The sequence below is a fragment of the Rattus norvegicus genome, chromosome X, assembly GCF_036323735.1.
Source record: "Rattus norvegicus strain BN/NHsdMcwi chromosome X, GRCr8, whole genome shotgun sequence".
Classification (NCBI taxonomy): domain Eukaryota; kingdom Metazoa; phylum Chordata; class Mammalia; order Rodentia; family Muridae; genus Rattus; species Rattus norvegicus.
The window spans coordinates 46425560-46452968 of NC_086039.1; the positions used below are offsets into that span (position 1 = coordinate 46425560).

The 27409-nt window shown below is 34.9% G+C and overlaps 1 protein-coding gene across 10 annotated transcripts in view; it reads right to left on the minus strand.

Moving 5' to 3' along the window:
- Prrg1 (proline rich and Gla domain 1) overlaps nucleotides 1-27409 on the minus strand; it is a 112349-nt gene that overhangs the window by 44231 nt on the left and 40709 nt on the right. For all 10 annotated transcript variants that reach the window (XM_006256965.5, XM_006256963.4, XM_017602107.3 and 7 more), the window contains exon 2: nucleotides 11605-11656. In XM_006256965.5, the coding sequence (XP_006257027.1) occupies nucleotides 11605-11614 (10 nt within the window). In that variant the 5' untranslated portion in view covers nucleotides 11615-11656. The remainder of the gene's footprint in view (nucleotides 1-11604; nucleotides 11657-27409) is intronic.

Genomic DNA, 27409 nt, shown 5'->3' on the forward strand with positions numbered 1-27409 from the left:
TTTTCTGGAATAACTCTCTGATGTCTTATTTATCTAGTGAATTTCTCATACAAGACTGAACAACATACAAAATATCTGCTAATTCAAGTTTTCTGACTGCAATATAAAGGTGGCCTTTTGTGATACATTGTTCAAATCTAAGAGATCCATCTTGACCAACCTTCTATTCAGGCAAGGAAAAGGGAAGAATAAGAACAGTGCTGTGGTTAAAAGGCTCTGCATTTGAAGGTTAAGAAATATCCTTTTCTGTTCCTGCTTTAGTACTAGAGTGGCTGCATGACTCTAACATTTGCATATGTTACTTAATTTATCAGAGTCTGCTTCTTAATTACTGAAGTGAAGGTGCTAAATGTGATTTCTTAAAGTTGTGACAGTAAAGATCTCTATAACTGGAAATATTCTGAAAAATTGGAATACTGCTTTATATGCAAATCTTAGGTAGCATCCAAAGCTTCATCATCCCACAAACCAACACATGTATGTACACAGAAGAGAATTCAACTAAATATCATCCCTATCTAATTCTATACTTAAAAGATTATTTTAATTTTATAAATTAGGCAGGTATGTTGTTGGGTGCCAGGCGAGATGGTGCATGTCTTTAATCCCAGCCCTTGGGAGGCAGAAGCAGTCAGATTTCTGAGTTAGAGGCTAGTGTAGTCTACAGAGCAAGTTCTAGAACAGCTAGTGTAATGCTGAGAGATCCTGTATTGAATGATCTTATAAAGTGTCACTCTCAAAATCCCACATTTTCTTCCTCATAAACCAGAGTAATATTGCTACTTCACTGTATCTGCAAACAATATAACGCCTTCATGTTATTTTTTATGCTGACATAGGTATTAAGCAGCTGCTTATCAGACTGATGGAAATAGCTATCCTTATAAAACAAAGCTTATTAAAATAATAAAATTATGAAAATAAAAGTAAAGTGTTTATTGCATAAATTAAAGGCTTCTTAGGTGATGTTCTTTTATTTAGGAATGAAGGAAAACAGATTAGTTTTCAGTATTATTTTAAAACAACAATATATTTATGAAAATTACAGGTTGGTGCTTATGTGACTGCTGTATTTATAATTCAAAATTTCTAGTATGGTTATACACAATCAGGTTGTCATAAACTCACACAAGAGTTCAGGGAATTTAAAAATTGAAGTTGTGCAATGGAGCATCTAAGCCTGGAAAATCTAAAGATTTTTTTTTCGGAGTGGAGGACAGAACCCAGGGCCTTGTGCTTGCTAAGCAAACGCTCTAGCACTGAGCTAAATCCCCAACCCCAAGCCTAAAGATTTAAGGGAAGAAATAATTTTTATTAAATGCTTTAATGTGCCAAACATGGTTTCTAAAGACATGATGGATATGATGGCTACAAGACTTCAGAATTAGCACTGTAATACAGGAAGCATACAATAAGATACCAGATAACAGGCAAATATCCTGGAATAAGTCCAGAGAATGTACCAGGAATGGATTTGTATAACAGAGAAGACAAAAGAAGTAATGGATATCTATAAAGTTGATATCCTTTAAAAGCAAAATAAACATAGTTCTCTGCAGTGACACTAACTACTTTAACAAGGTTTTCATAAAACCTAAATTTTAGTTCTTATATTCAGAGGACTCTAGTCTAAAGTTTTTACGCTGCATAAAGAAAAATGAGACACAACGAAATTATCTAATATAGTATTCACCAAAGAAAGGTAAATAGTTGACTTTTCTTTGGATAAATGTTAAAATATGTTACCTCTTACAAAAACATTTTCATAGGAAATGGCAGATGATATTACCACTAACAATTCTGTTAAATTTTTAGTAATTACATCAATTGATTTGAAGTATGGAATGTTAGCACATTATATTTCTACACTAGGGACAGTGGCTTACCTAAAAGAAATCAAATATAAAAACATAGTGGTCTACTTGGGCATAATTAAATATATAGTGAAGTAGAGTCATCAAAACAGGAATATCTGATGATGGCTATTTCTCCTGTATGTAATGACTTGATATAATTATCAAGGTATAAGTAGTGTTACTGCTTACACAGACGACCAGAATAAAACTTCTCTCTTATTTACAGTTTCCACTGTTGTAAAGAGAAACCATGACCAAGGCAACTCTTATAAAGAACAACATTTAATTGGGCCTGGCTTACTGGTTCTGAGGTTCAGTCCCTTATTATCATGGCAGGAGGCATGGCAGCATCCAGGTCGGCATGGCACTGGAGGAGCTGAGAGCCTTCGTCCAAATGAAGTCAAGAATAGGCTATCTCACAGAGCTAGAATGAGGGTCTCTTTTGCACTTCAAAATCCACCCCCATAGTGATACACTTCCTTTAACAAGGCCACACTTATTTGGACAAGGCCACACTTCCTAATAATAGCACTTTCCATGAGCCAAGCATATTCAAACCAACAGAACTTCTTTTTTGATTTATGAATCTTGTCTACATTGATCATTTTTCTATCTCAAGTGGAAGAACTATTTATCTTTATTTAATGGGGCAAAAGGCAGCCATATATAACTCATTAAATCTGAGCAACAGTTCTGAACACATAGATTTATGCTATACTGATTCTTATATTATCAATCAACAGAGATAGTATAATAGGTATTCTATGAGACAGCTACAGTCTAGATTCTAAGAAAGGAATAACTGTCCTGGTAAGATACCTAATTCATATAATAAAAACATCACATTTCATAACTACTACAAAACTTTCAGCTACTGTTCTCTCTAGCTTACAAATGAAGTCTAACAGATCAGGTAAGTAGAGTTTCAATAATGAATATGTTTTTGTTTTGTTCGAACATGGATTTCATTCAGGGATGCCTTTGGGGGGTAAAATTAGCTTAAATATTAATTTGCTCTAGAAATTATGTATTTAAAGTTTGGCTTGAACACAGTATTTTTAGTTTGTACCCTTAGGTAAAGCTGGTCAGTGTCCAGTTTACAAGGCTCTGTACGCAGTTTCTGACTTGAGTATTGCTGGTCATTTTCAAAGTACTAGAAGGTATCAGTGCTAGAATTCTGTCATGGGTTTCAGATAAAGTGTTCATTAATCTAAGACAGGGCTATAGTATCCAAAATGGTAAAAAATGAAACTCCATGGAGTCTACAGAATAGAACATATAACAGTTATATCCCTTCTGTTTTTTAAAAAAAGAACAGATTTATTTTTATTTTCTGTGTACATGTATACTTGCCTGCATATACGTCCTTGTACCTTATGTACACCTAGTGCCCAAAGATACCAGAAGAGGATGTCACATTCTATGGAACTAGAGTTACTGGCTATGAGCCACCACATAGGGGCTGGGAATCAAATCTAGGTCTTCTAGAAAACCAATAAGTGCTGTTAACTGTTGAGCCATCTCTGTAGTCTATATAGGTGTCTTCTTACTGTTAAAAGTTTACATGTAGAAAAATATGGTCTAAGACCTTAGTTATGGCCTAGTTAGTAGCTATTGGGGAGGCCCATATCTCATAACCCTTTAAAAGATGGATACAACAAACATTTACTAAGATACTAGCTATTAATTGTTAAAGTCGAGTTGATCAACAAAATTATGGATAGATTTTTTTCCTCTGCACACTGAAATGACTTTAGTAGATTCAATCTAGTTTCCATGAATCAAACAATCTAAAATATCAAAAAGTTTTTTTTTAGATTGATATAATCCAGTGGTACTATCCTAAAGTTAACAAGCAAAGAATCCTCTTCAAATCAAAATTATAGGGAGAAAAAAGACAGAAAAAATAGAGTTCTTTTGTCTGAAGGCCTTCCTTTTCTCCCTCCCTTCAGGGGCACATTTAGAAAATGTAATGCTTCACTGAGTATAATAGAAACCACTGATCCATCTGAATCCTTTCATCTAACTGACTAGGAAATGAAAATGTACAGGATAAGTGACTAAAGCAAAAAAGCAGATATTTAATTATAGGGTTAGAATATGTCTCAATTCTAGAACCATCTACTGTTCTTTTTTAACTCATAAGAAACACAATCATGTCATAAGGAAGAAAGACAAATCACAGGCTGGGTAAAAGTTTTACAAATTACAGGTACTAAAAGACAGTTATGGTTAAGGAGAAGGATGGTTAAGTTCAAAGTTAGTCCTGGTTACATACTCTGACATTGAGTCAAATGTTCCAAAAGAAAAAAATCATTTCATTAAATTGATAAACAAGTCTTAAAACTCAAGAATAAAGAAACAAACAGATGAATTAACAAATGTTCCGAAGACCTTAACAATACCTCAGCAAAGATGTCAAATAAATCTATGAAACAATCAGCAGCTCTCAACTGCTTAACGCTGTGACTGTTTCACAGTGTCTTATATGTAGTTACCCTTAACCACAAAATTGTTTTTATTGCTACTTCATAACTGTAATTTTGCTACCATTATGAATTATAATGTAAATAACTGTGTTTTATGATTGTCTTATGCAAGCCATATGAAAGGGTTATGCAACCTCAAAGGGGTCACAACCCACACATTGAGAACTGCTGCTCTATAAAATATACCATTAGGGAACTTCAAGTCATATACTACCTGATTCCATTTATATGAAATATCTAAACTAGCTGACTCTATAGAGACAAAACACAAAACAAAAAGGTCCAGGGCCTTCAAGGTGGAAGAAATACAAAGGTACAGATTACTAGGTGTGGGGTCTCCTTTGTGATTGACAAAAATGGTTTAGATATAGATGACTGAATAGTACTATAGATGTAATAAATATCACTGACCTACATATTTTAAAATGGCCACACCTATATTGTGTCACTTTTGACTCAATGTAAAAAGTTCAATTATTCTGAGATTAAGAAATGATTAAAAACTCTTATATTGTTAAATAGCTATGCTCATACAAAAGCCACTCCTAGTCTTAATCAAAGCAGCCTTTCCTGACAATGAATGCTGATTAATGCAGAGCTTCATGGCAGCCCAAAATGTAGAAAATAAGTAGTTGTTGTGGGTCAAGCCCTAAACAACCCATTCTATGACTTAACAAAATATTGTGCAAGAAGGAATTAGGTAAAACCTATGGTGCAGAGCTGTGAATAACATTCTCTGGACTTGACACAACGATTGAACTCAGTAATTCGCAATAACTATAGGTACCTGATGTAGGCCATCATAAGATCAGTCTTATAATCAATCAGTGAAGGAAAAAGGAGGGAGGAACCTGGAGCCCTACTCCTTCTCTCTGACCTGTTGGCTATTGATAGGTTCTAAGAAATGAGAACCACTGTCTTTAGTTGTGTACCTATTGCTGAGCTCACCTAATTCCAGCCATTAGCTCCAAACTCGTGATCACACTGGTTAATCTCAGTGGATCACAAAACAAAATGAATCAATAGAAACATCACATTGAGATTTCACAGGAATGATGTGAGTTAACAGAGGCAGCAAGGAGGTGGGAGGGTAGAGTGGTCAGTATGCATTTTGTACATGTGCAAAATTTAAAGATAAATTTATATAATAAAATGTAATTTAAAAATACAACTTATACATCAAGTGTTATATTCTCAAATCTACACAAAAGGCAAAAAAGGCTGCGTCAATAACAAGTGCTCTCTTTAATGGGTTTTAAAAAGTATCATATTCATTAAACAGTCCCTTTTCCTAGTGGACAGCACTTACCAGAAAGAAATAATAGTAGCTGTCAGCCCCAAGCAGATTTGTATTGCTGTTATAAAATTAGGAAGACAAGTGCTTACAATAAACTAGTGACATCATCTTAACTACAACATTAATGTCACCATAATAAAGAGACTCACATCTAATATAGGTGAAGTATGAAATAATTAATTGACTTTAAAAAAATACCCTTACTTGAACTATACAAACCAGGGAGCTCCCAAATAAAATGTTATAAAACTTCCACTTTACAAAACTTTCAATCTAAAGATTCAAATGTGTTTTTCAAATGTTTGAAAATATAGAGCTTTATGCCAAAGTTGATATTCAGAATTGCAAAGAATTGAGATGCACTATATCCACTGTAAGCCATTTTTCCTCATACAGTCATACTGTATAACTCCTGGCATGGGCTTGTGTTTTTTACCCTAAAGAACACGACCATGTTCTAAATTTATCAAGACTTAGTATGCAGGACCAGCAGTGTTTTGTTATTTTTTAAGAAAGCATTTTATTTTCTGAGTTTAGTGATTTTTACACCATATTGTGATACCTTAAGTGATCAGAATATGCCTGGAGATATGACTCAGCCATTAAAAACTCCAAAAGGAGATCAGAGTATATTAATTGGTTTTGGTTTTGTTTCATTTTTATCAAACTCTTTTTTGTATAGTTGGGAGAAATAACCTTTAAATAGCAACAATAGAGACTACAAAAAAATAAAAATAAAAAACCTATGAGCTACGAACGTTTGCTGAATCCTGAGTCCCATTTTCTAAATCAATTTTTCTTCTTTTAAGTAACATTTTTGAGACTTTGTACAGTGGTTTTGCTAATTTTTTAAAAATATTTTTCAGGAGTTCTTAATTACAGCTATTACCATCATCAGGGGGTTTTATTTGTATTTTGTTCCTTTTGTTTTTGAACAGGTTTTCACATAGGGGAAAAGCTGGCATTCAATTGTGAAGATGGTCTTGAGCTCCTATTCTTTTTCCCTCCACCTTCTGAGTAACTGGTTTACAGGATTGTGCCATTATGCCCAGACCAAGGAATATCACAGTTGACATCATTATTCTATATTCATTCATAGCAGAACAGCAAGGTACCATTATGTATGGAACATAAAAGTATAAAATGATTTTTCAGACTCAGATTTTATAGACCTAAGAACTCTTCTAAACTTGGAACTCTGTTTCTTGCCTGAACATTTGAGTGAGTTCCAAAATCTCAATACTGTAAAAGGAAAAGGAGAGAAAATGTTAATCTTCACACTTTTGTTTCATTATTGTTCCCAAATAACACCTGCTTACTATTCAAGTATGTTAGTTTTTGTAAAGAAAAGCAAAAAAGCAATGTGTTTAAAGATGCATGGCCATAGTTCCTATCTTGTAAAGCATAGTTTACTACTATTAAAATATCATGGTGAGGGTTGGGGATTTAGTTCAGTGGTAGAGCGCTCGCTTAGCAAGCGCAAGGCCCTGGGTTCGGTCCCCAGCTCCAAAAAAAAAAAAAAAAAAAAAAGAAAAAGAAAAAAAATATCATGGTGAGCTTCCTCAGCATCTCTGTTCTTAAGCTAAAACAGGGAAATTAGCCATGAGTAACAAGTAGATAATAAAAGTTATTGCAAAAGCACTTATAAAAGCAATGAATGTTGGCACAGAAACAATTCATATGGATACATATATTTTTAAAAATCAGAATGCAGATTATAAAAAATCATAATAATCTATTTGTTTTGTAGATAAAGACATTAGTAAGAGTAATGTGTTTTCTAAAAATGATTTAATTTTTGAAATGTACTAATTATTCAGGGGAAGAATATTAAAAATATACCTTCAATTGAACCTAAATGTGTAAAGTCTTCCCATTCACTTCTTTATGAAAATGCTAATTTTTATTAGACATTTACATATAATTGTACATTGTGCTTTTTCATATCATTAAAGTCTGGGTTGTATGACACATTACATTTTTTGTTTCAAGAAAAGCACAAAGATAAAAGGTCTTTAGTCAAAAAGGGAAGCTTTCACATAGGACAAGTAAATAATGCTGAACTTCTTTTAGGCACCTTCCCTTGTTCAGAGCAAACCTTGTGAAGTGAAATGCCTTGACATCTACTATGATCTTTCCCAAAGTGGGCTGCTGGCTTTTTAATTACTTTAGGCACAGATCATTGTTGATAATAGGATTTTTATATGTGTGGCACTTTGTTATCTAAAATAGATGTGTGCTTTATCTGTTACCAGAAATGTTAGTGGACAGTGAACTGTTTATCCCCACATAATATTAGAATGCCACTATAAATATCAAAAATAATTACTACCCAATACTTTAATCAGCAACACAGTGCTCCTATGATGAAATCAACTTCACACGTTATTGTTATTATATTCAGAGTTTTTCAGGAAAACTGAAAACTTACAATGACATAAGACTTAGTTTTGCATTTTGACTTTCTAATATAAAAACTGTTTATAGGTTATTCACTACAGATTTTTTTCCCTAAATCAAGTTCAGTGTAAATATAAATATGTTAATAGAAATGATTATTCTTATTTTGTAGTAAAGATTTTCTTATGACTTGAGATAAGTAAGATGAATGTCAGAGGAAACATCTGTGAATTACAAGTACTGCAAATACTTATTAGTATAAAAGTAACTACATAGTATAAGAGTATTTAGGGGCTGGAGAGATGGCTCAGCGGTTAAGAGCACGGACTGCTCTTCCAGAAGTCCTGAGTTCAATTTCCAGCAACCATAGGGTGGCTCACAACCATCCATAATGGGATCCGATGTCCCCTTCAGGTGTGTCTGAAGACAGCAACAGTGTACTTACATACATGGAATAAATAAATTAAATCTTTAAAAAAAAGTATTTAGGATTCTGGAGTCCTAAATAGTAAGCCACAATTAATGACTTCATAAATACTAAAAGTGATTTTAATACTACACATGATAAACACTTATTATAGTCAAATAAGAAACAATACATATATATTTTTTTTCTTTCCCTGCCCTCTTATTTCATTGTGATAATGGTCTCATGAATTGCAGGGTGGCTTCAGACTTGCTATATATTCAAGGTTTATCGGAATTCCTGGTCTCACAATCTTCATCTCCCAAGAGCTAGGAATATCAACAGTTCATGTAATGATAGAGACTAAATCCAGGGCCTTGTACATGCTATACAAAGACTCTAACAACTAAACTACATAGTCCTTTTTCCTTTTTTTTTCAAAGATTTAAATTTTAAGATCTTTCATGTCCCATGAATAAAAGAAAAGTTTCATATGTTTATGAAGAATCGTTTTGTTCTTATTAAAGAACAGTAAAATAAATTAATTTTAATTTTTATACAAGCCTGGTGCCATCTTTCTAGCTGTGTCTTGTTGTATAACATAGTGAGTTATTTGTAAGAATGTTTACCAAATGCAGCACAATTCATTATACAGCACCATAAAAGTAGCAGCAATTAACCAATATATCTATGCAAACCTAAACAAAGCTTGAAGAATGGTGTTTCTTTGACATTTACAAGAATATTTCCATGATGCTCACCACCAGCAGGCAAAAAAACAAAAACAAAAACAAAAACAAAAACAAAAAAAACAAAAAAAAAACCCAGCTATCACATGCTTCCTGTGTTTGTAAAAACAGCACTATGTGACGCACTTCCTTTTTTTAATCTCCAGGTTGGAAATATGCCCATCTTTGCAGATTACATTACATTACTATGCTCTGTTCTATTATCTGCCTGAGCTTGAATAACTATTTGCTCTAGCATATTTTAAAGGAGGTTCCTTTGTTGGTGACTGATGATCAGCCCAAAATTAAAAGAAGAAATAAGAAAAAGGAAAGGTCCCTTGACTTGGGTAGCTCTTTTCCATATGGTGATAACAGTTGCCAATAGCAAGGGAATTCTCCTAATCTGCTTACAGATTTGTGGATTGAGTGAGGACCAAGCAATGAGATACTATGGAAGCTTCAATTGGCAGCTGACTTTAGGATACAGCAAGTATGAATTAATCCTAAAAATGTGTCTTATTGTATTTACAATTATTACTCATTTAAAAAAATTGTAAATGGTTGGAGAATGTTTGGAAAGAACCTGGATCTCTCAAACAAATCAGCTTCCAAAGGAAGCTCTGGAGCACACAAGAGCAACAAAGTGCAGGAAGAATTCCTACGAGTGAGCAATGGTGTAGATACTGCCAGTAAAGATACATATGACGGTGAGGCAAGCAACTAAAGGCAGAGCTGTTAGTGAGTTTCAGAGCCCCACCCCAAGCTCTGTTGCCTTCAAAAGAATCTGAACAAATAACTTTATTTTGACTATTGAAAGGACAAATAAAGATAAACTTATTCAATAAAGGTAGCAATCAGCTGATACCAATGTTCTATGCTATTAGACATTATAGCTCTCAACACTCACATATATTAATCACATTCTTCTAACCACATCTTCCTGAAGGTGGAAGTACAGGATGCATTAATTCTACCTCAAAGATGAAAAAATCCATTTAGGAAAGCTTTCAGATTTAGCTGAAGTAGTGGCCATGGAATTTGAATTCAAGCCTTTAAACCCTGGATTCATATGACTCAACATAGTACTCCAAATAGCATTTTTCCTTAATACTCTTTATAGCGCATTGTTTTATGATTTATATGAATTAGAATTATTTATAAAGTCACTGTGACAGATGGTCCATATTAGTAATGAAATGAACTTAAACATTTCTATTTAAAATCCATAATACCCTTATGAAAAACTAAAAATAAGCTCAAAGAATTCATGTAATGGTTCCCACTTTAAACAATATTAAAACACTGGTTGCATAATAGGACCTTTTGAATTGTTTTACCATATTTCTTTTTAAATTTTTTAAAAAGATTTTGTAATTTATTTTTTATATATGTCAATGCATGTGTATCTGAATGAGTTTGTGTGTACAATGTATATATACATGCCTACAGAGGCCATAGGGTGTTAGAAAACCTAAACCTAGAGTTAAAATCAGTTGTAAGGTGCCTGATGTAGATACAGAGAACCAAAACCAGGTGTTCTGAAAGAGCAGTAAGTGTTCTTAATGACGAAGCCAGTCCATTTGTGTTACTATTAACAGAACTTCTATATGATCAAGGCATATGGGTAGTTTTGGCTAGAGTTATAAGGAAGTTGGAATTTGGGCAGATTTATATAATATCAAATTTGAACTATTACATACACACACACACACACACACACACACACACACACACACACACCACCTCCAACACCACCTCGACTACCACCACCACCACCACCACCACCAACAGAACCAAAAATCAGAATAAATAAAAGGACCTTAGGGCTGAGCCCAAGGACCCCAATGGAAGAGCTAGGAGAAGGACTAAAGGAACAGGATTACATCACCGTAAGAACGTTAGCAACTAACAACCATTCAGAGCTCTCAGGGACTCTGGGAACCACCAACCAAAGAGTATAGATGGAGTGAGCCAGGACTCTAGATACATATATAGCCGAGGATGGCCTTCCTTATCTGACATCAATGGGAAGGGAGGCCCTTGGTCCTGTGGAGGCTTGATGCCCCAGTGTAGGGCAATGCTAGAGGGGTTAGGCAGGAGTGGGTGAATGGGTGGAGGAGCACCCTCTTAGAGGCAAAGGGGAGGGGGAAGATGGGATATGGCGTGAGGGGCTTGTAGAGGGGTAACTGGGGAGGGGGATATCATTGAAATGTAAATGAATAAAATGATTAATAAAGAAATTTAAAAAATAACCAGTGAGTATCACATAGTATATTGGTATTTTTCTACCCAGTATTGAATCAGACAAATTTTTCTATCACCAAGTAAAAACACAATTTAAGCCTCTACAAACATAACTCAATTTCTCCATTACGCTAGATTACAATTAAGAGAAGCTAAATAATTTTAAAAGGGAAGAAAGACTTACCTCTTCCCATTTTTTTTCTTGTGGCTTCTGACAGGTCTTGAATGACGATTCTCTGTACAAAACAGAGCACATACACAATCAGATTCAGAGAGGCTGAGTCACGACATCAGATAAGCCCCATTACAGCTGATGTAGTCAGTGTGAGCATGTCATTTCAATGCATTCTAATCTTGCTCCCTAACAAAACTGTGTTCTCAACCACAGATACCTAACCTCAGAGGACAGAAACAGTATTCTGGAAAGCACAGGCTGTCTATATCAACTAACTTTGATCTTCTTTCTCTGGATAGTTTTAGCTCCTGTCAAATAATTCTCATCAATTTGGTCACATGCTTAACTTTTAGAAAGATAGTCATATCAATAAGAAACGACAGGCAAAAATACCAAAGGCTCAATGCTAATAATCATGCTGCCATGTTATTAGTTTTACTGCCTTCCCTTCATTATCATTGTGACAAGTACAATACCCTTTATTGTGTAACATTTTCCTGAATGGTGTCAAACAGCGTTCCCCCTAATCAAGTTATCCTTGAGGCAAAGCAGCCCACAGTTACTTTGAATAAACCTCCTGAATCAAAGACCATGGATTCCTGACAACAACAATATAAGAGAATTACAGAAAGCATACAAATTGCAGTGGCAATGGAAGAAATTCTGTTTTATAGGTGAAAAAAAGCATAAACATAGAACAAATGCAGAAGCCAATGCATATGAACAATGCCTTAGTTTATTTAACATACAAGCCATAAACTATTATTTCTAGTCACTTTTCAAGCTCTCAATGTGTAGCTTAGCAGGGGGACTAGGTGTGTGTGTATGTGTGTTTTAAAAAATAGGGTCCATCAGCCCATTAGGAACATTACTTAAAGTTCAGTAGGGGAAATCAGTAAATAAATGCTAGACTAAAACTTAATAACTAGTTTTATGACACCAAATTAACCATTTTTTAAATTTCAAATTCTTCACAAAAAGGGGGAATGTCCTTCACCTGGGTTTCTCAAATATATACTCTTATTTTGTATATTATAGAAATATTTATTTTGTGTGTGTGTGTGTGTGTGTGTGTGTGTGTGTATGTGTGTGTGCATTTAAGTATGCTCTGACTATCCTGTAGGGTATTAAAAAATATATCATTCAAAAGCAATGAACGTTTTTTGGTAAAATAAATACCTGAAATGCTGACATAAGCCTATACAAATTTCCTTGTCAACAAAATTTTCAGATACTTAAAAATGATGATGTGCTAGGCAGATGGCTCAATGGCTAAGAGCAATTACTGCTCTTACAGAGGACTTAGATTCAATACTCAGAACCCACATAGTAGATCGAAACCATCCTGAATACTAGTTCCAGATCAGCCCCCAGCTCTGACTTCCACAGACACATAGAACACATACACAAATGCACACAAAATAAAGAATATAAAATTTTATAATTGGATAATGAGAAATGTAGCAAAAGCTAAAATTATATGACATTTTATTATGACAATATTTTTCAGAATTTGATTCTTTAAAGCATTTCTTCTCATTTCATTTTTTTTAAAATCAGTTGAGGTTCTTCAAAACAATATTATACAGGGAAGGGTCAGGTCTTGTGAGCTCTTCACAACACCACCATGCTTAGTATTGCAAATAAAGCAGAAAAAAGAATGAATGAATGATTAATAGTTCAGAAGAAGGGGACTGAGAAAGTGGGAGATAAACAAGAGAGTAATGAAGGGTGATATAATCAAAATGCATTACACATATATATCAAATTATCATTAAATCCACTATTATATAATTTATAAATGCCTATAAAAAGGATAACAAATTTTTATGAAAAACACTAGTTAATAAATAGCTTAAATTTAAGTTAAATTAGAGTAAGAACTATTATCCCACTTCTTGAAGTCATCTGTATATGCTGTCATCAGAAACTGGGAGTTTGAAGCCCCAGTTGTCTTTTGACCTTTCAAGTGAAATTATTCTGGGAATGCTTTAGGAAAAAGCCAGTACATGAAGGGTAATCCATCCTTGTACAAATGATGACTTGAAAGAGTTAAAGCAGAGTGTTGGTGGGGTGGCTCAAGTTGAATTTTAAGAGACAATCATTGGTAACTATGAGGAAGGGAAAATTAAGGGGTGGGGATAGCTTTATTGGTGACAATGATATCAAAGATTCTAAAGAAATCTGGCAGGACTTCTTGATTTCATTGTTTTCTTTTATTTTTTGCTTATTCTTCTTTATTATGTAATCAATTGCTTTAGAAAAACACAAGCCTATTTCTGTTATAAGTGGGAACCACAAAGGAAAGAAAGGACTATGAGACATGGCCAGGATTTTCCAGAGGTCAGTATGGTAAGAAAAGTCATCTAGAGAAGATGAAACCAAGGAAGAAACCAAGAAGATGAAACCTGCCCATCAACCACCTCACCTAGACATCTAGAAGCAAACATCAAACAAACAAACAAAAAAAAACAAAAAAACCCAGACTCTTGTTTTAAACAAAATGATTTCTTTAAATATACAGGGTTCATAGCCTACTGTGTACATCAACCCCAAGCCATACTCTCTACTCCAGGGTGTCTCTTGCTGCTGCTTCTGTTGCCAAGGTTTAGCTTGTTCCTTAAACACTCATATCCTTTCATTTGAGAGATGTTGGGGCAGGGCAGTGATAAAGTTTATATTTCTTTAAACATGAGGACTACTCAATCTTGTTTCTCAGACAGGTCCCTATCTTAAAACTAAATAAATAGCAGATGTGCAGCCCAGTCTCCCACAACAACTGGAGCAGAGGCTCTCCCTAAAGTTTTAGCCTGACTGTGGTATCTATACTCCAACAGGGCTGCCTTGTCTAGCCTCAGAGAGAGGGGATGTGCCTGATCTGGCAGTGTCGTGATGCACCAAGGTGAGGGAACATCCAAGTGGGGGTAACCTCTCCGAAGAGAAGGGGAAAGGGGATGGTCTTAGTGAGGAAGGACCAGGAGTAGGGGGACAGGACTTAGGATGTAAATAAATAAAATTTTTAAAAGTTATATCTTATTTAAAGCACTAGATAATTGTGAATTATTTAACTATTAATTTTATTTCATTTAAGTTTTAATTATTTAAACAATCATGAAAATGTGTCATGTAAATATAAAATTAATAGATACCATGTCAATTGATTATACTTTTTGTTAGCTAATCATACAAAATACATTATTTTGTTCATTTTATTATATCTGAGGGTAGACATTAGCCATAGGAAATATTTTTCCATAGGAAATATTTTAAGTGTTGAAAATAATTTAGTATGAACTAGAGGCAATAGTAGCTTTTTATAGTAAAAAATGTTAAATAGTATTTCCTACATAATGTAATATACTCAAAAACAATTGGCAAAGTACCTTTTGGCCAAATATTAAGAAATATAAGTAGAGGCTGGAGAGATGGCTCAGTGGTTAAGAACACTGACTATTCTTCCAGAGGTCCTGAGTTCAATTCCCAGCAACCACATGGTGGCTCATAACCATCTGTAATGGGATCTGATGCCCTCTTCTGGTGTGTCTGAAGAGAGTGACAGTGTACTCATATACATAACATAAATAAATAAATCTTAAAAAAGAAGAAATATAAATAGGCTGGGCATGATGGCACACTTTTAATCCCAGCAAAGGAAATCAGACCTCTGTGACTTTAAGGCCAACCTGGGCTACATAGTGAGTTTCAAGACAGAGTTACATAGTGAGACCCTGCTTCAAATGAAGTAATAAAATAAAATAAAAATAATCATTATCTCATGTATTTATTTCATTGCTTCTTCATAACTGTAATTTTGCTACTGTCAGCCATATATACATACATATATATATATATATATATATATATATATATATATATATTATGTGCAAGATACCTGATATTTGACCCACAAAGGGATCTTCACCCACAAATTGAGAACCATTGTTATAGAGGTCATTTTGTGCTAGGTTGGGTAAATACATGGAAGACTGATTATTTACAATCATACCCAGCCAACTTATATTTCTTAGTATTTGGTTAAAAGGTACTTTTTCAATTGTTTTTGAGTATATTTCATTCCATAGGAAATACTACTTAGTCTTCCAATAAGATTACATTTTTACTTCAGCCTTTATTCACTTTACACTTGTGCTATAATTATTAAATTTTATTGCTTTGGTAGATTAGTACAATTTAGATATGACAACTTGACAGAAATGTCATGTCCCATATAGTACTTTAGGTAAGCCTCTGTGTGTGTGTGTGTGTGTGTGTGTGTGTGTGTGTGTGTGTGTATCCTGATCAACCTGATGTCAATATCTGTGATGTGCTATTACTTTAATTTACTAAATACCAAATAACATTTTATGGCACTAAGCAGTTTGAATACCAATTAAATAATTAGTTCATAATAATACCAGGCAAATTTTTAGACTCGTTTATAGTCTAAAGAGTTAAAATATCCTCAATTTGGTAAAACAATTCTTCATCTTATCTCATATTTTCTCTAATTTTAAACAGATAGATATTAAGAACTATGCTGTATTTTCTGTTTTCAACATCTGAATTTTTATTGTAGTTTTTAAAACTGTGTATGTTTAAAGTAGAGAGAGAGATCAGTGTTATGATATATATAATATTTCTTGATAGATACATAGATACATATATAGATAGATGCATAAAGTAATGATTACAGGAAAGCATTGCCATTGCCTTTAAAATAATGACAGGGCCACTTCTGCCAAAGGCTGGGGTAACTGGCCAGTGCACTATTAGGGGGCTAGGAAACTGAGGGGCAGTGATACAACTCTAATCCTGTTTTATGTACTTCTTCAGCCACCTAGTGGCCTCACCAGTCCCATGATGACTATGGGAAAGTTCACCTTGAAAGGGAAAAGAAGGGGCCTAATGCTCCCCTGCAAGGTTGTCAAGCCAAGGCACTCCTGCCAAGGTAGCATTGAAAAATATTCTGCAAACACCTAAATGAAAATGATAGCTCAAAATTGATCATTTTAGCACTCATTGTATTGATATTAAGCAAAGAATTCACTGTAGCAGGATAGTTAAAATAGTCATAAGGCATTAAGAGTAAGACATTAGGAAAAAGTACAAACAAAAAGGGAAATGGTAGCAAAAGGCCAACAGGCTGGAGTGGCTAACCAGGAAACTAAGGATTTACCTGCAAAAAGGGAGACCCTGAAAACTAGAGACCAGACTCTAGAGCCACAAAGAAAGAAACCAAGTCCAACTGATCATCTGTCATATTTCTCAGTACACCCTGTCTTCTTGATTCAACAAGGAGAGGAATATTCTTAACTATTTTGTAAATGTGAGCTTCTCAGGAGCTCTAGCAACATTTTTAAAAAGCAGGAAATCCCACTTCATCCCATTTTTTTTAGCTGTAAATAACTTTTAGAGGTGAGTTACTCACTGGTTGCTTACTTTTTAGGTATCAGCAGAGACAACAGGCTATTGAATCGAGAGACTGTTATTTTCTGAGGGTCAGCAAGCAAAGCATCCACAGAGAGGGATTAGTTTTCTATCTTCACTACAAAGCATTCTAAATAACAATTCAGAGTCATGTATTTATGTCTAGATTAGTTTCAATTCCTTGTCTCCTTTTTTAGTAAAATTATTTCTAAACAAACAACAAAAGCACTTGGTTCTTTCCCTATCAGAAGTGCCTGCCCTCTATTCTGGTTGTGGTGGCCAGTTTCCCAAACAATTTTGATAGATATGGGATGTGTGACATAAAATTATGAACCAGTCAGAGTAAAAGATTATGAACTTCCCATATACAGCCACCAAAATTCAGACAATACTGCTGATGCCAAGAAGTGCATGCTAACAGCAGCCTGATATAGCTGTCTCCTAAGAGGCTCTGTCAGACCCTGACAAATACAGAGGCAAATGCTCGCAACCAACCATTGGACTGAGAACCAGGTCCCCAATGGAAGAGTTAAAGAAAGGACTGAGGTAGCTGAGAGGGTTTGCAACTCCATAAGAACAACCACAATATCAACGAACCAGACACTCCAGAGCTTCCAGGGACTAAACCACCATCCCAAGAGTACACTGAAGGACCTATGGTTCCAGCTGCAAATGTAGCAGAGGATGGCATTGTCGGATATCAATGGGAGGAGAGGCCCTTGGTCCAGTCAAGGCTCAATGCCCCAGTGTAGAGGAATGTCAAGATGGGGAGGTAGGAGGGAGTAGGTGGGTGGGTGGGGGAACACCCTTATAGAAGCAAGGAGAGGGGAAATGAGATATCGGGTTTCTGGAGGGGAAACTGGAAAAGGGCATTTGAAATGTAAAATTTAAAAAAAATCCAATAAATTTTTTTTAAAAAGATTATGAACATTTAATAGTCATGTGAGATCTTCTTAAGGAAAATTTGTGAACAAATTTGAAACTGGAACATCAGTGTAGCAACTGTTTAAAATAAACACAAGAGCTGAAGAGTTGTTGGCTTGGCAGTTGAGAGCAATTGTTCTTGCAGAGGATCTGAATTTAACTCTCAATACTTAAATGGGGACTACAGTCCCAGGGAATCTGATACCCTCTTCTGACTTTCACAGGCACCAGATACACATATTGCAAATCACATACAAAAAAATCAAATTATAAATTAAATTTAAAATAATAAAATCATATATATGTATATAATTATATATAATTAAATAGGAGAATGGCTCTTTGGAATCTTTGTATGTAAATTAGGAATTCTACAAGAATTGAAATGTCTGTAAACTGATTGTTAGCCATTAAGGTGAAAGTTATAAAGTAGAAAATAAGGAACTGAATAAATAAATGTTGGGTAATATATAATTTAATAAAGACTTCTAACAAAATGTGACATCACATTTCAGGTTTTAGAATTTATGCCTGGCTTGCCAACTACTCTCTGATCTCAGGCACCTCATTTAACCTTTGACACCTTTATTTCACGATATTGGGAATATCAAAGCATCTCTAGTATTACAGGCCTTGAGGAAAGTTTAAATGAAGAAGATATTAACAGTTCCTGGAATCAGTAAGTAGGATCATGAAGGTGTTAGGTTTAGCACCTACTACCCTAATGCTTTGGTTCCATCTGATTCTTCTGGCTTCCTTTTCAGGTGTTCAGTATGGTTCAATGCCTTCAGAACTAATAATAACAACTTAAGACAGAGAGTAGCATAATATTTATTTTACAAGTGGAATTCTGAAAATTACAGTTTGATTTTTAAGATTTTTCTTCAGCTATAATAACTATTAAACTTGGGGGTGGTGATTCTTTAACTGTGTCCTTTGTCATTTCTGCAAATATTTGCCCTTTGTTCCCCAGTCTCCTATACCTTGTAGTTATTCTTCTAATAATCCTCTGAGCTACAATGACAGTTAGCTATTAGTTTCAAAACACTGCAGGCTACGTTATAATTTGCTGAGATCCACATTTACACTGTTGTTAGTTTTCAGCTACAAGGATGTCATCAACGGTTGGGCAAACTGCTCACTCCTAAGCCCTCCCCTGCATGTTGATTCACTTTACAATAACCTCTGGACACCCTGCTTATAGTTCTAATGTTTAATTTCTTTACCACATCCCAAGGCTCTTCTAATTTAAGGTTTAAAAGGCCAAAGGGCACTTGTAGCACATGCTAGATATAAAATACTCCCTGGAACCATTCCATTCTTAGGACATCTCTGAAAGCTATAGATACCTTCAGTTGTCAGAGGTCTCTTCTATAAGAAAAAGGTTGTGTCTTCTCCTGTCTTGTCTTGCTTTGTCTTGAGACATGAATAAACAATGTAGCCCTGGTCAGTCTAGAACTCACAGAGAGATCCTCCTGTGTCCCAAGTGGTGCAACTAAAGGCCTGCACCACCACACCTGGTAAGATCTATTAGGTCTCTGGAAGTTTCCTTTATTTTTCCCTCTTTTATTTTTTTCTGATACCACATCCTTGAAATAATAAAGGTTCAGCTGGTACATGTTGCATACACGGGCACTCTTTTAAGGCAATTTCACTTGGCTACCTTACCAGGGCCAAAAGCAACCTTATAAATTAGAAACAAAAATAACTATTGATAACTTTTGAAGAAATAAAATTCCTCATGCTCAAACAGCTAATAGGTAAGAGCATTTCAGGATTGGGTTAATGTCTCAACACATTTATACTGAAAATGCTAATACTGTAATTTTCTTTTCTTCACAGACACTTGTGATGCTGTGTTTGTAAAAATGAACCACAAAAGCCATGTGTTTAAGGCTTGGTCACCAGTTAATGCTAGTACTCAAAAGGTAGCAAAAAAAAAAACCTTTAAAATATGAAACCAGTGTCATAGAATAGGTCCCAAAAGAATATGAAATAGGGATGTCCCAAAAGAACACATCCTGTCCCTGTTCCCTTTGTTGTTGTCTGCTTCCTGACAGCCATAAGAGTGCAGCATTCTTCCAGCACACCACAGGGAAAAAAACAACAGTCAAGTGACCATGGACTGAAGCATCAGAAACCAAAATAAATTGTTCTTCCTTTAAGCTGATTTTCCTAGGTATTTCATCACTGAGAAGGAGAGCTGACTAATACAAGAGTGTTACTAATAGATCAAGATTTAGAATACATTTCAAGATTTTGACATGGGTTTTCTTACACAAAATCTGGTATTCTTTCAGTCAAATATTTAATCATTAAGTAGTTATTTACTTTGAACGCGAGTGTTATTGTTTACTTGGTAGACTGTTTCGCTAGCATGCACAAGGCTGCATTTGATTCCCAGGCCCATGTAAAACTCAGCATGCTGATACATACTTGTAAATCCAGCAGTAGGCTGTGCAGGCAGGGGAATCAGTGTTATCCTTGGCTACACAGCAAGTTGAAGGCCAGCTTAGAATACATGATATCATGTCTCAAAAGCCAAAACCAAATATTGACTTAATATCATGTTTCAGTAATTTTCCTGAACATTAGATCATTAATGGCAAATAACACAGATGATAATTGCCACTGTAAAGTATAGAATTTGTGGAGATGCGTGTGTGTGTGTGTGTGTGTGTGTGTGTGTGTGTGTGTGTGTGTGTGTTCATTATATTTTTAAGGTGTGAACAAAGAAACTTAATTAGAGAAAAACAAAAAGTCCAATACAACTTTAGCACAGTAAATGAGAGAAGGATAAAGATGAAAGTCAATGGTACAAGGCATTATGAGGTGGCACAACAATGAGAAATTTGTTCTAACTGCAGTGAGAACCATTAAGCAATTCCCTTGTGGTCATAAAACAACTGATTCCCTAAGAGCTTGCTGAATTCTGAATTCCACTAACCTTTAGCTACTTCCTGTGCAATGTTCACTTTACCATCTCCATTGTCTATAGTGCAATAAAAGATTGCACTAACGCACATAAAGGATTGAAATGCTGATATATATGTCATAAGTAAATTCTATGTATTAATATTTATCTTTTAAAATATACAAATGATTATATTAAAATAACATAACACTATAGATACTTTAAATTTATTATATACTAAATCATATATCTATGTATGCATATAGTTGTTGTAGGTAGAAGTACATATGCCTAGGTTCCTCAGAGTGTGGTAGTATACAATATAAGCAAAAAATTCTCTGATCTCATGAAAGTTACAACCTACAGAGAAAAACACAAAATTATTTCTATGTCATTTTATTTAAATAAGTAAAATATATGATATTTTAAATAATTAGCAATAGTGGTACATACCAAAAAAGACAATTAGAGAGGAAATAATATAAACTATAAAATAATAATAGTATAAGATAAATATTTCTATTACTTTTATTGCTGCTACTTGTATGTTTGTTTGTATGTTTGTTTTACTATAAACCTTACTATAAAACCAAGGCTGATCTAGAATTTGAACTTCTCTCGTCTCAACCTTCCAAGTTGAATTATAAAAAAAGTACACCATCATGCAAGACCCACTTCTGATCTTCTGGTACTTATAACATAGTAGTTGGTATATATCATACAGAGGTGGTCATTAGACTTTTTCTATAGCATATACAAGAGAAAATATTTACATTTCAAAGATTACTGCTATGACATTCTCCTGTTATAGCATTAAATCAGGCAGAGAAGTGAATTTGTATGTGACTATGATTTAACAGTGCCAGTAAGAGGGGTCAGTGGGTTATGATAGTTGTCATAAAGCTTGACAACTCAAGTTCAATCCCCAGGATCTATAGACTTTAAAAGGAGAACCAGTAGATAAGTGTAATTAGGGAGCAAAAGGAGATCAAGGGGATACAAATTGGAAAGGAAGAAGTCAAGTTTCACTATTTGCAGATGATATGATAGTATACATAAGGGAACCCCAAAATTCTACCAGAGAACTCCTCCAGCTGATAAACACATTCAACAAAGTGGCTGGATACAAAATTAATTCAAAGAAATCTGTTGCCCTCCTTTATACAAATGAAAAACTGGTGGAAAAAGAAATTAAGAAAACAATGTCCTTTACAATAGCCACAAATAATATAAAATATCTTGGTGTAACTCTAACTAAGCAAGTGAAAGACTTGTATGACCAGACCTTCAAGTCCATGAATAAAGAAATCGAAGACCTCAGAAGATGGTATGATCTCCTATACTCATGGATCAGTAGGATTAACATAATAAAAATGACTATATTACCAAAAGCAATCTATACATTCAATGTAATCCCCAACAAAATTCTATTAGAAAGAAATATGGCATATATAGAAAACCATATATGTGTGAGTGTATACATATGTATGTATGCATATGAAGAGGGAGAACATTTACTCACAGATAATGAGGTCAGGTAAGGCAGTAAATACCTTTAATCTGAACACTAATGAAACTGAAAAACAGCATCATTTCAAGGTCATTCTTGGGCTCCTTTAGGAGTTTCTGTCTCAAAAACTAAATAATAAAAGCAGAGATTACAAAGGAACAGAAGAAAGCTTTTTTTAAGGCATGCAGGGGAGTGTGACAACTTATTCATTACCTTGACTGTGACAACCATTTCATGATATACACATTCAATATGTTTCCAAATTTATCTTCAAACACAAACATGATAACAATTCACATCAATTATACCTCAATAAAATTAGATACAAAAAAGCTGAACTAAATCAGTAAATAATCCAATCACAAAAATCTACAAAGGGATTTCCACATAGTATACTCGTGATATCTTTTCATTTAATATATATTAAATATATATTTATGCATATACATGTAAAATATTATACACATATGGTTCTCGACATCTACTGGATCAACTTGCTAGTTTTCAAATTCATAACTATAGGAAAGATACATACATTCAAAAGAAAATGTACATGAATTTTCAATCTGGATCTCATTCCAGGCTGGTAATATATAATCTGATCCTCTCTTGGTTTTGTTAGGCATTAGCAGTTAGCCACAGACACAAGTCAGTCAAGCAAAACTTGGTGACTATGCTGCTGAACTATGATATGTGATAGTTTGGATGCATTAATTGCATTTTCAACTTAAAATATTTCAAGTCACAATGGATTTAAAATTTGTATAATCACATTGTAAGATTGGAAATAAAATGTTACCTCAGTGTGTGGTAGTGTGTGTGTGTATATATATATGCTTTAGCTTTGGTTAACACAAACAGCTTTTACTGAGGCTTGCTTCAGTATGTATGTGTCAGCTTTCTTGGAAGCAAATCCTCAAACCCCTTTAAGCCTTCAAATAACTGCAGCCCTGGCCAACAACTTGAGGTTCATATGAAAGGAATATGCTATACTAAAACCACAGTTATATTGCTCCTGGACTACTGAGTCTCAGAAAAACACACCTGCTAATTAAAATTGGTATAATTTAATGAGCAGTATAACATAGATAATGTACCACATATCATTTTGATGGAAAAGTTTTTTAAAGGGGAATAACAATCGAAACGTAAATAAGAAATACTCAAGTTAATAAAGATAAAAAAAAAGAAATATCCAACTCTTTGGGGACATAGAGAAATAGTCAATCACTGCTAAGCATTGTTAAATATTATTAACTACTGTTACATGTATTAGCAATCTTAGTTCTATGTTGAGTTTTTGCTAACTCTTTTTTTTTCTTTTTTCTATTTTTCGGAGCTGGGGACCGAACCCAGGGCCTTGCGCTTGCTAGGCAAGCACTCTACCACTGAGCTAAATCCCCAGCCCCGAGTTTTTGCTAACTCTATATTGATCTGCCATACTTCCTTTAATGTTTTCTTTGATTAAAAGTATCAATGGTAGGGGCTGCTCAGTGTTAAGAGTATTGATGGCTCTTGCAGAGGACCCAGGGTCACTCCCAGCACTTACATGGTGGTTCAAGCACATGTAACTCTAGTCCCTAATGATCCAAGTCCCTCTTCCTGACTAGCCTGAAATGCATGTAGTACACACAAGGTTCAGGCAAAACATTTAAACACATAAAAGAAAAATCAAAAAAGTCTAAACATTTATAAGTTTAAAAAATACCAATAGTATTTGACAGGTCTTTTTCTTTATTCTTTTTCCTTTTTTATTTATTGTTCTCTTATACAATATATTCTGCCCTCAGCCTCCCTCCCTGAACTCCTCCCAGTACCTTCCCTCTCCCATGGAAGAATAGGGAGGAAGGATTGCCAGAACCAGAGGGTTCAAGGACACCATGAGACCACAGTCCACAGAATCAACCTAGCAGGACTCATAGGGACTCAAAAAGACTGAAGTGACATTCATGGAGCTTATTTGGGTCTGCATGCAAATATGTTATGGTTGTTAACTTAGTGTTTTTGTATGACTCCTAACAGTAGGGGTGGGGACTGTGTTTCTTTTGACTGCTTTTTCCTTCGACTAGGTTACTTCTTCCGGCATTGATATGAAGGTTTGTGCATAGTCTTATTGCAACTTGTTATGCTGTGTTCTGTGGATATCTCTGGAAGGCCTGCTATTTTCTGGAGGAAAACAGAGGAAGTGAATCTGGAGAAGAAAGGAAGTAGGGGAGAGGGACTATTTCCCCTGTGTGTTGCAACACTGAGCACATTAAAAGTCTTCTCTACAGTGTTTTGTTCTTGTCCACTTTTAAACGTTTTCATTAGAACAGGCTACAATAGTAACATGAAGAGCATACAATGGCTGCAGCAGTGTTGCTGCAGCAGTGAGGAAGGAAGCAGCAGCTACAGTGCCAAGGAGATAGACATAGACTTCCAGAGAGAGAAGAGGACAAGGCTGAAGTGGGTGAAGGGGTGCAAGAAAGTTCTTGGACATTGGAAGCATTTTAAGGAACTGCCAAGCACCATAACACTCTAGGCCTGATAAATTAGTCATTACTAAGGCTCAAGAGTGACAACAGACTAGGCCTATCAGCTGTAACATTAGTCACTGTAAGAGTTAGGTCTCCTAAAACCCTAGGCTCAAGAGCTGTAATATTAACCAATGTAGGGGCTGATGGTCCCAATACCCATCAAAGGAGCATAACACTAGCAGATACTGAATTACGCTGGAACTCATTTTTGCTGGAAGCCAAGGATTAGAAAAGCTACATAGTGCTAGGGTCATTGGTACTTAACTGTCGGTTTCTTAGTTTAAAACGTGGAACAATAAATCTCTGGCTCTCAGGACTGTGAATATAAGCTTTTATGACTGCTAGCCCAGCCACAGAGCTAGTGCATAAAAGTCCACAACTGCAAACTACAGATATACATCGCATCACCTACTAAAATGTTTGTCTGGGTAGAGCATAAGGATCACAGCTACCAGACTGGGAACACAAAAAGAAAAATATGAAATCGTGAACATATCCCTTGCTAAATTCTCACAAAATAAACACTCCTATGTAACTGAAATATTCAGATAAGACACAAAACAATATAACTTGCTGAATTCACACAAAATAAAGGCAACCATGTATCCAAAATGTGCAGACTAAGACACAGAACAAAAGTTCATGGACACCCTAGAAGCCCTCCATATATCCAATTCTTACTTTCTAGCATGGATAGTGAGTGACCAGGCTTATTCAGCTCATTTGTACACAATAGATGAGTTTTGCACGACTTTTAGAGGGGGCAGTTAAGACATGATTTTGCCATACAGCCTAATCTTGCCCTGAACTCTCTGTATCCCAGGCTGGCCGAAACTCATAATTGTTCTCCCTCAACACTGCCTCCTTCTGCTCAGTGCTGGGATTACAAGTGTGTGATAACATGCCTAGCTAAGTTTTGCAGGTTTCTGATTGTCACAAAAATGGCATCACAGTATGCTGCCATGAGACTCATTCATATTGTTGTGTAGACCTGGAGTACATTCATTTTCACTACTGATTCTACTTTGGGTGTATGTTGCACTTTCTACTATTGATGAGTTATTTCAGCTGTAAGGTTTCTATAAGTGATGCTGTATACATTCTTGTCTCTTACTGATAATATATCTCCCTATTTCTTTTGAATATATACCTCTAATTGGAATTACTGATTCATAGACATGCCTACATTCAGCTTTATTTGTATGAAACAAAATTTTTGTGCAATTAATAGCAGGATCCCAGTTGTTATACATTCTTAAAGATCGTTTTAAAAAATTCAGTACTTTGATAGAAGGAAGAAGTATTATGCTATACCTTTTTTTTTTACTGAGTGAGAAATCTGAACGTACTTCTATGTGTTAGCTGGTCTTCTGCAGATCTTTTGTACATTATTTACTTCAACTTATATCCACTGAAGTATATACTTTTGTCTGTATTTTAAGTTTTTGGTTTATTATCTGTGTTTGTATACATGTGTAAATGCACATGTGATATGTATTTGTGGCCATTTGTCATGAGGTCAAAAACATAGAGACAGCACTCTACTTTCTCCTTTTGTACATTCCAATGAACAAAGTCATGTCAGTAGTCCCACATGACAAGTACCTTTATCTACTAACATCTCACTCCCTTCTTTCATTGTTTTGTGAAGACAGGATCTCGCATAAGTCCTCAAATGTATGTAGCCGGATTGGCCCCTGAACTCTTGGTCATCCTATTTCAAACTCCCAAATATATGAGACAGGAAGCCAGGTGGAGCATATACTTTTAAAATAAGCAAATAGTCCTAATTTTATAAACATTCTCTATGGGAAAACAAAGGCTTGAACAGTAGAAGAGTCATTAAGACAAAGAGGGCCAGCAAGATGGCTCAGGGTGCGGTACAGGTGCTTACCACCAAAACCTGGCAATTTTAGTTCAATCCTCAGAACCCATGTAAAGATACAAGGAGAGAACTGACTTCAAAAAGTTGTTTTCTGACCTCCATTCGTACATGTGCTCACATGTAAATATCATGTGCACACAAACTGTAGTAATTTTTAAAAGATAAAGAACATCAAGTAGGAATACCAATAGTTATCTCTTCGAGTTTATAAAGGTTGAAAATAAAATCTAGAAAAGTAGTAATGAAAAAGAACCTCTAAAGCAAAAACAAGACAAGAGGTGGGGGATATTATGAAGAAAAAAAATGAGTAAGATCAGAATCTTTTTAGTAGATGGGAAGTAAACCACAAAACTGAAATAGGTCAAGAAACATGTTACCCATAGTCACAGTCCATAAAGGCTTTTTGGAATAAAAGAAGGTATAGATGGTCTTTAGCCTGTTTTATAGTGCTGTGTAATTTAGGGCAGTTCAGTGCTCTTAGGATACAACACTAAATATTACATAAATAGACATGTATCCTGCCTGTTAGTGGTATTTTGACCTCAAGGGTCAAAAATTCACCCTTTACAGATACTACTGAATTAGCCAGCAAGGTTATATTATCCTTTCTTTAACCTTACTTTATGTTCCTTCTTTTT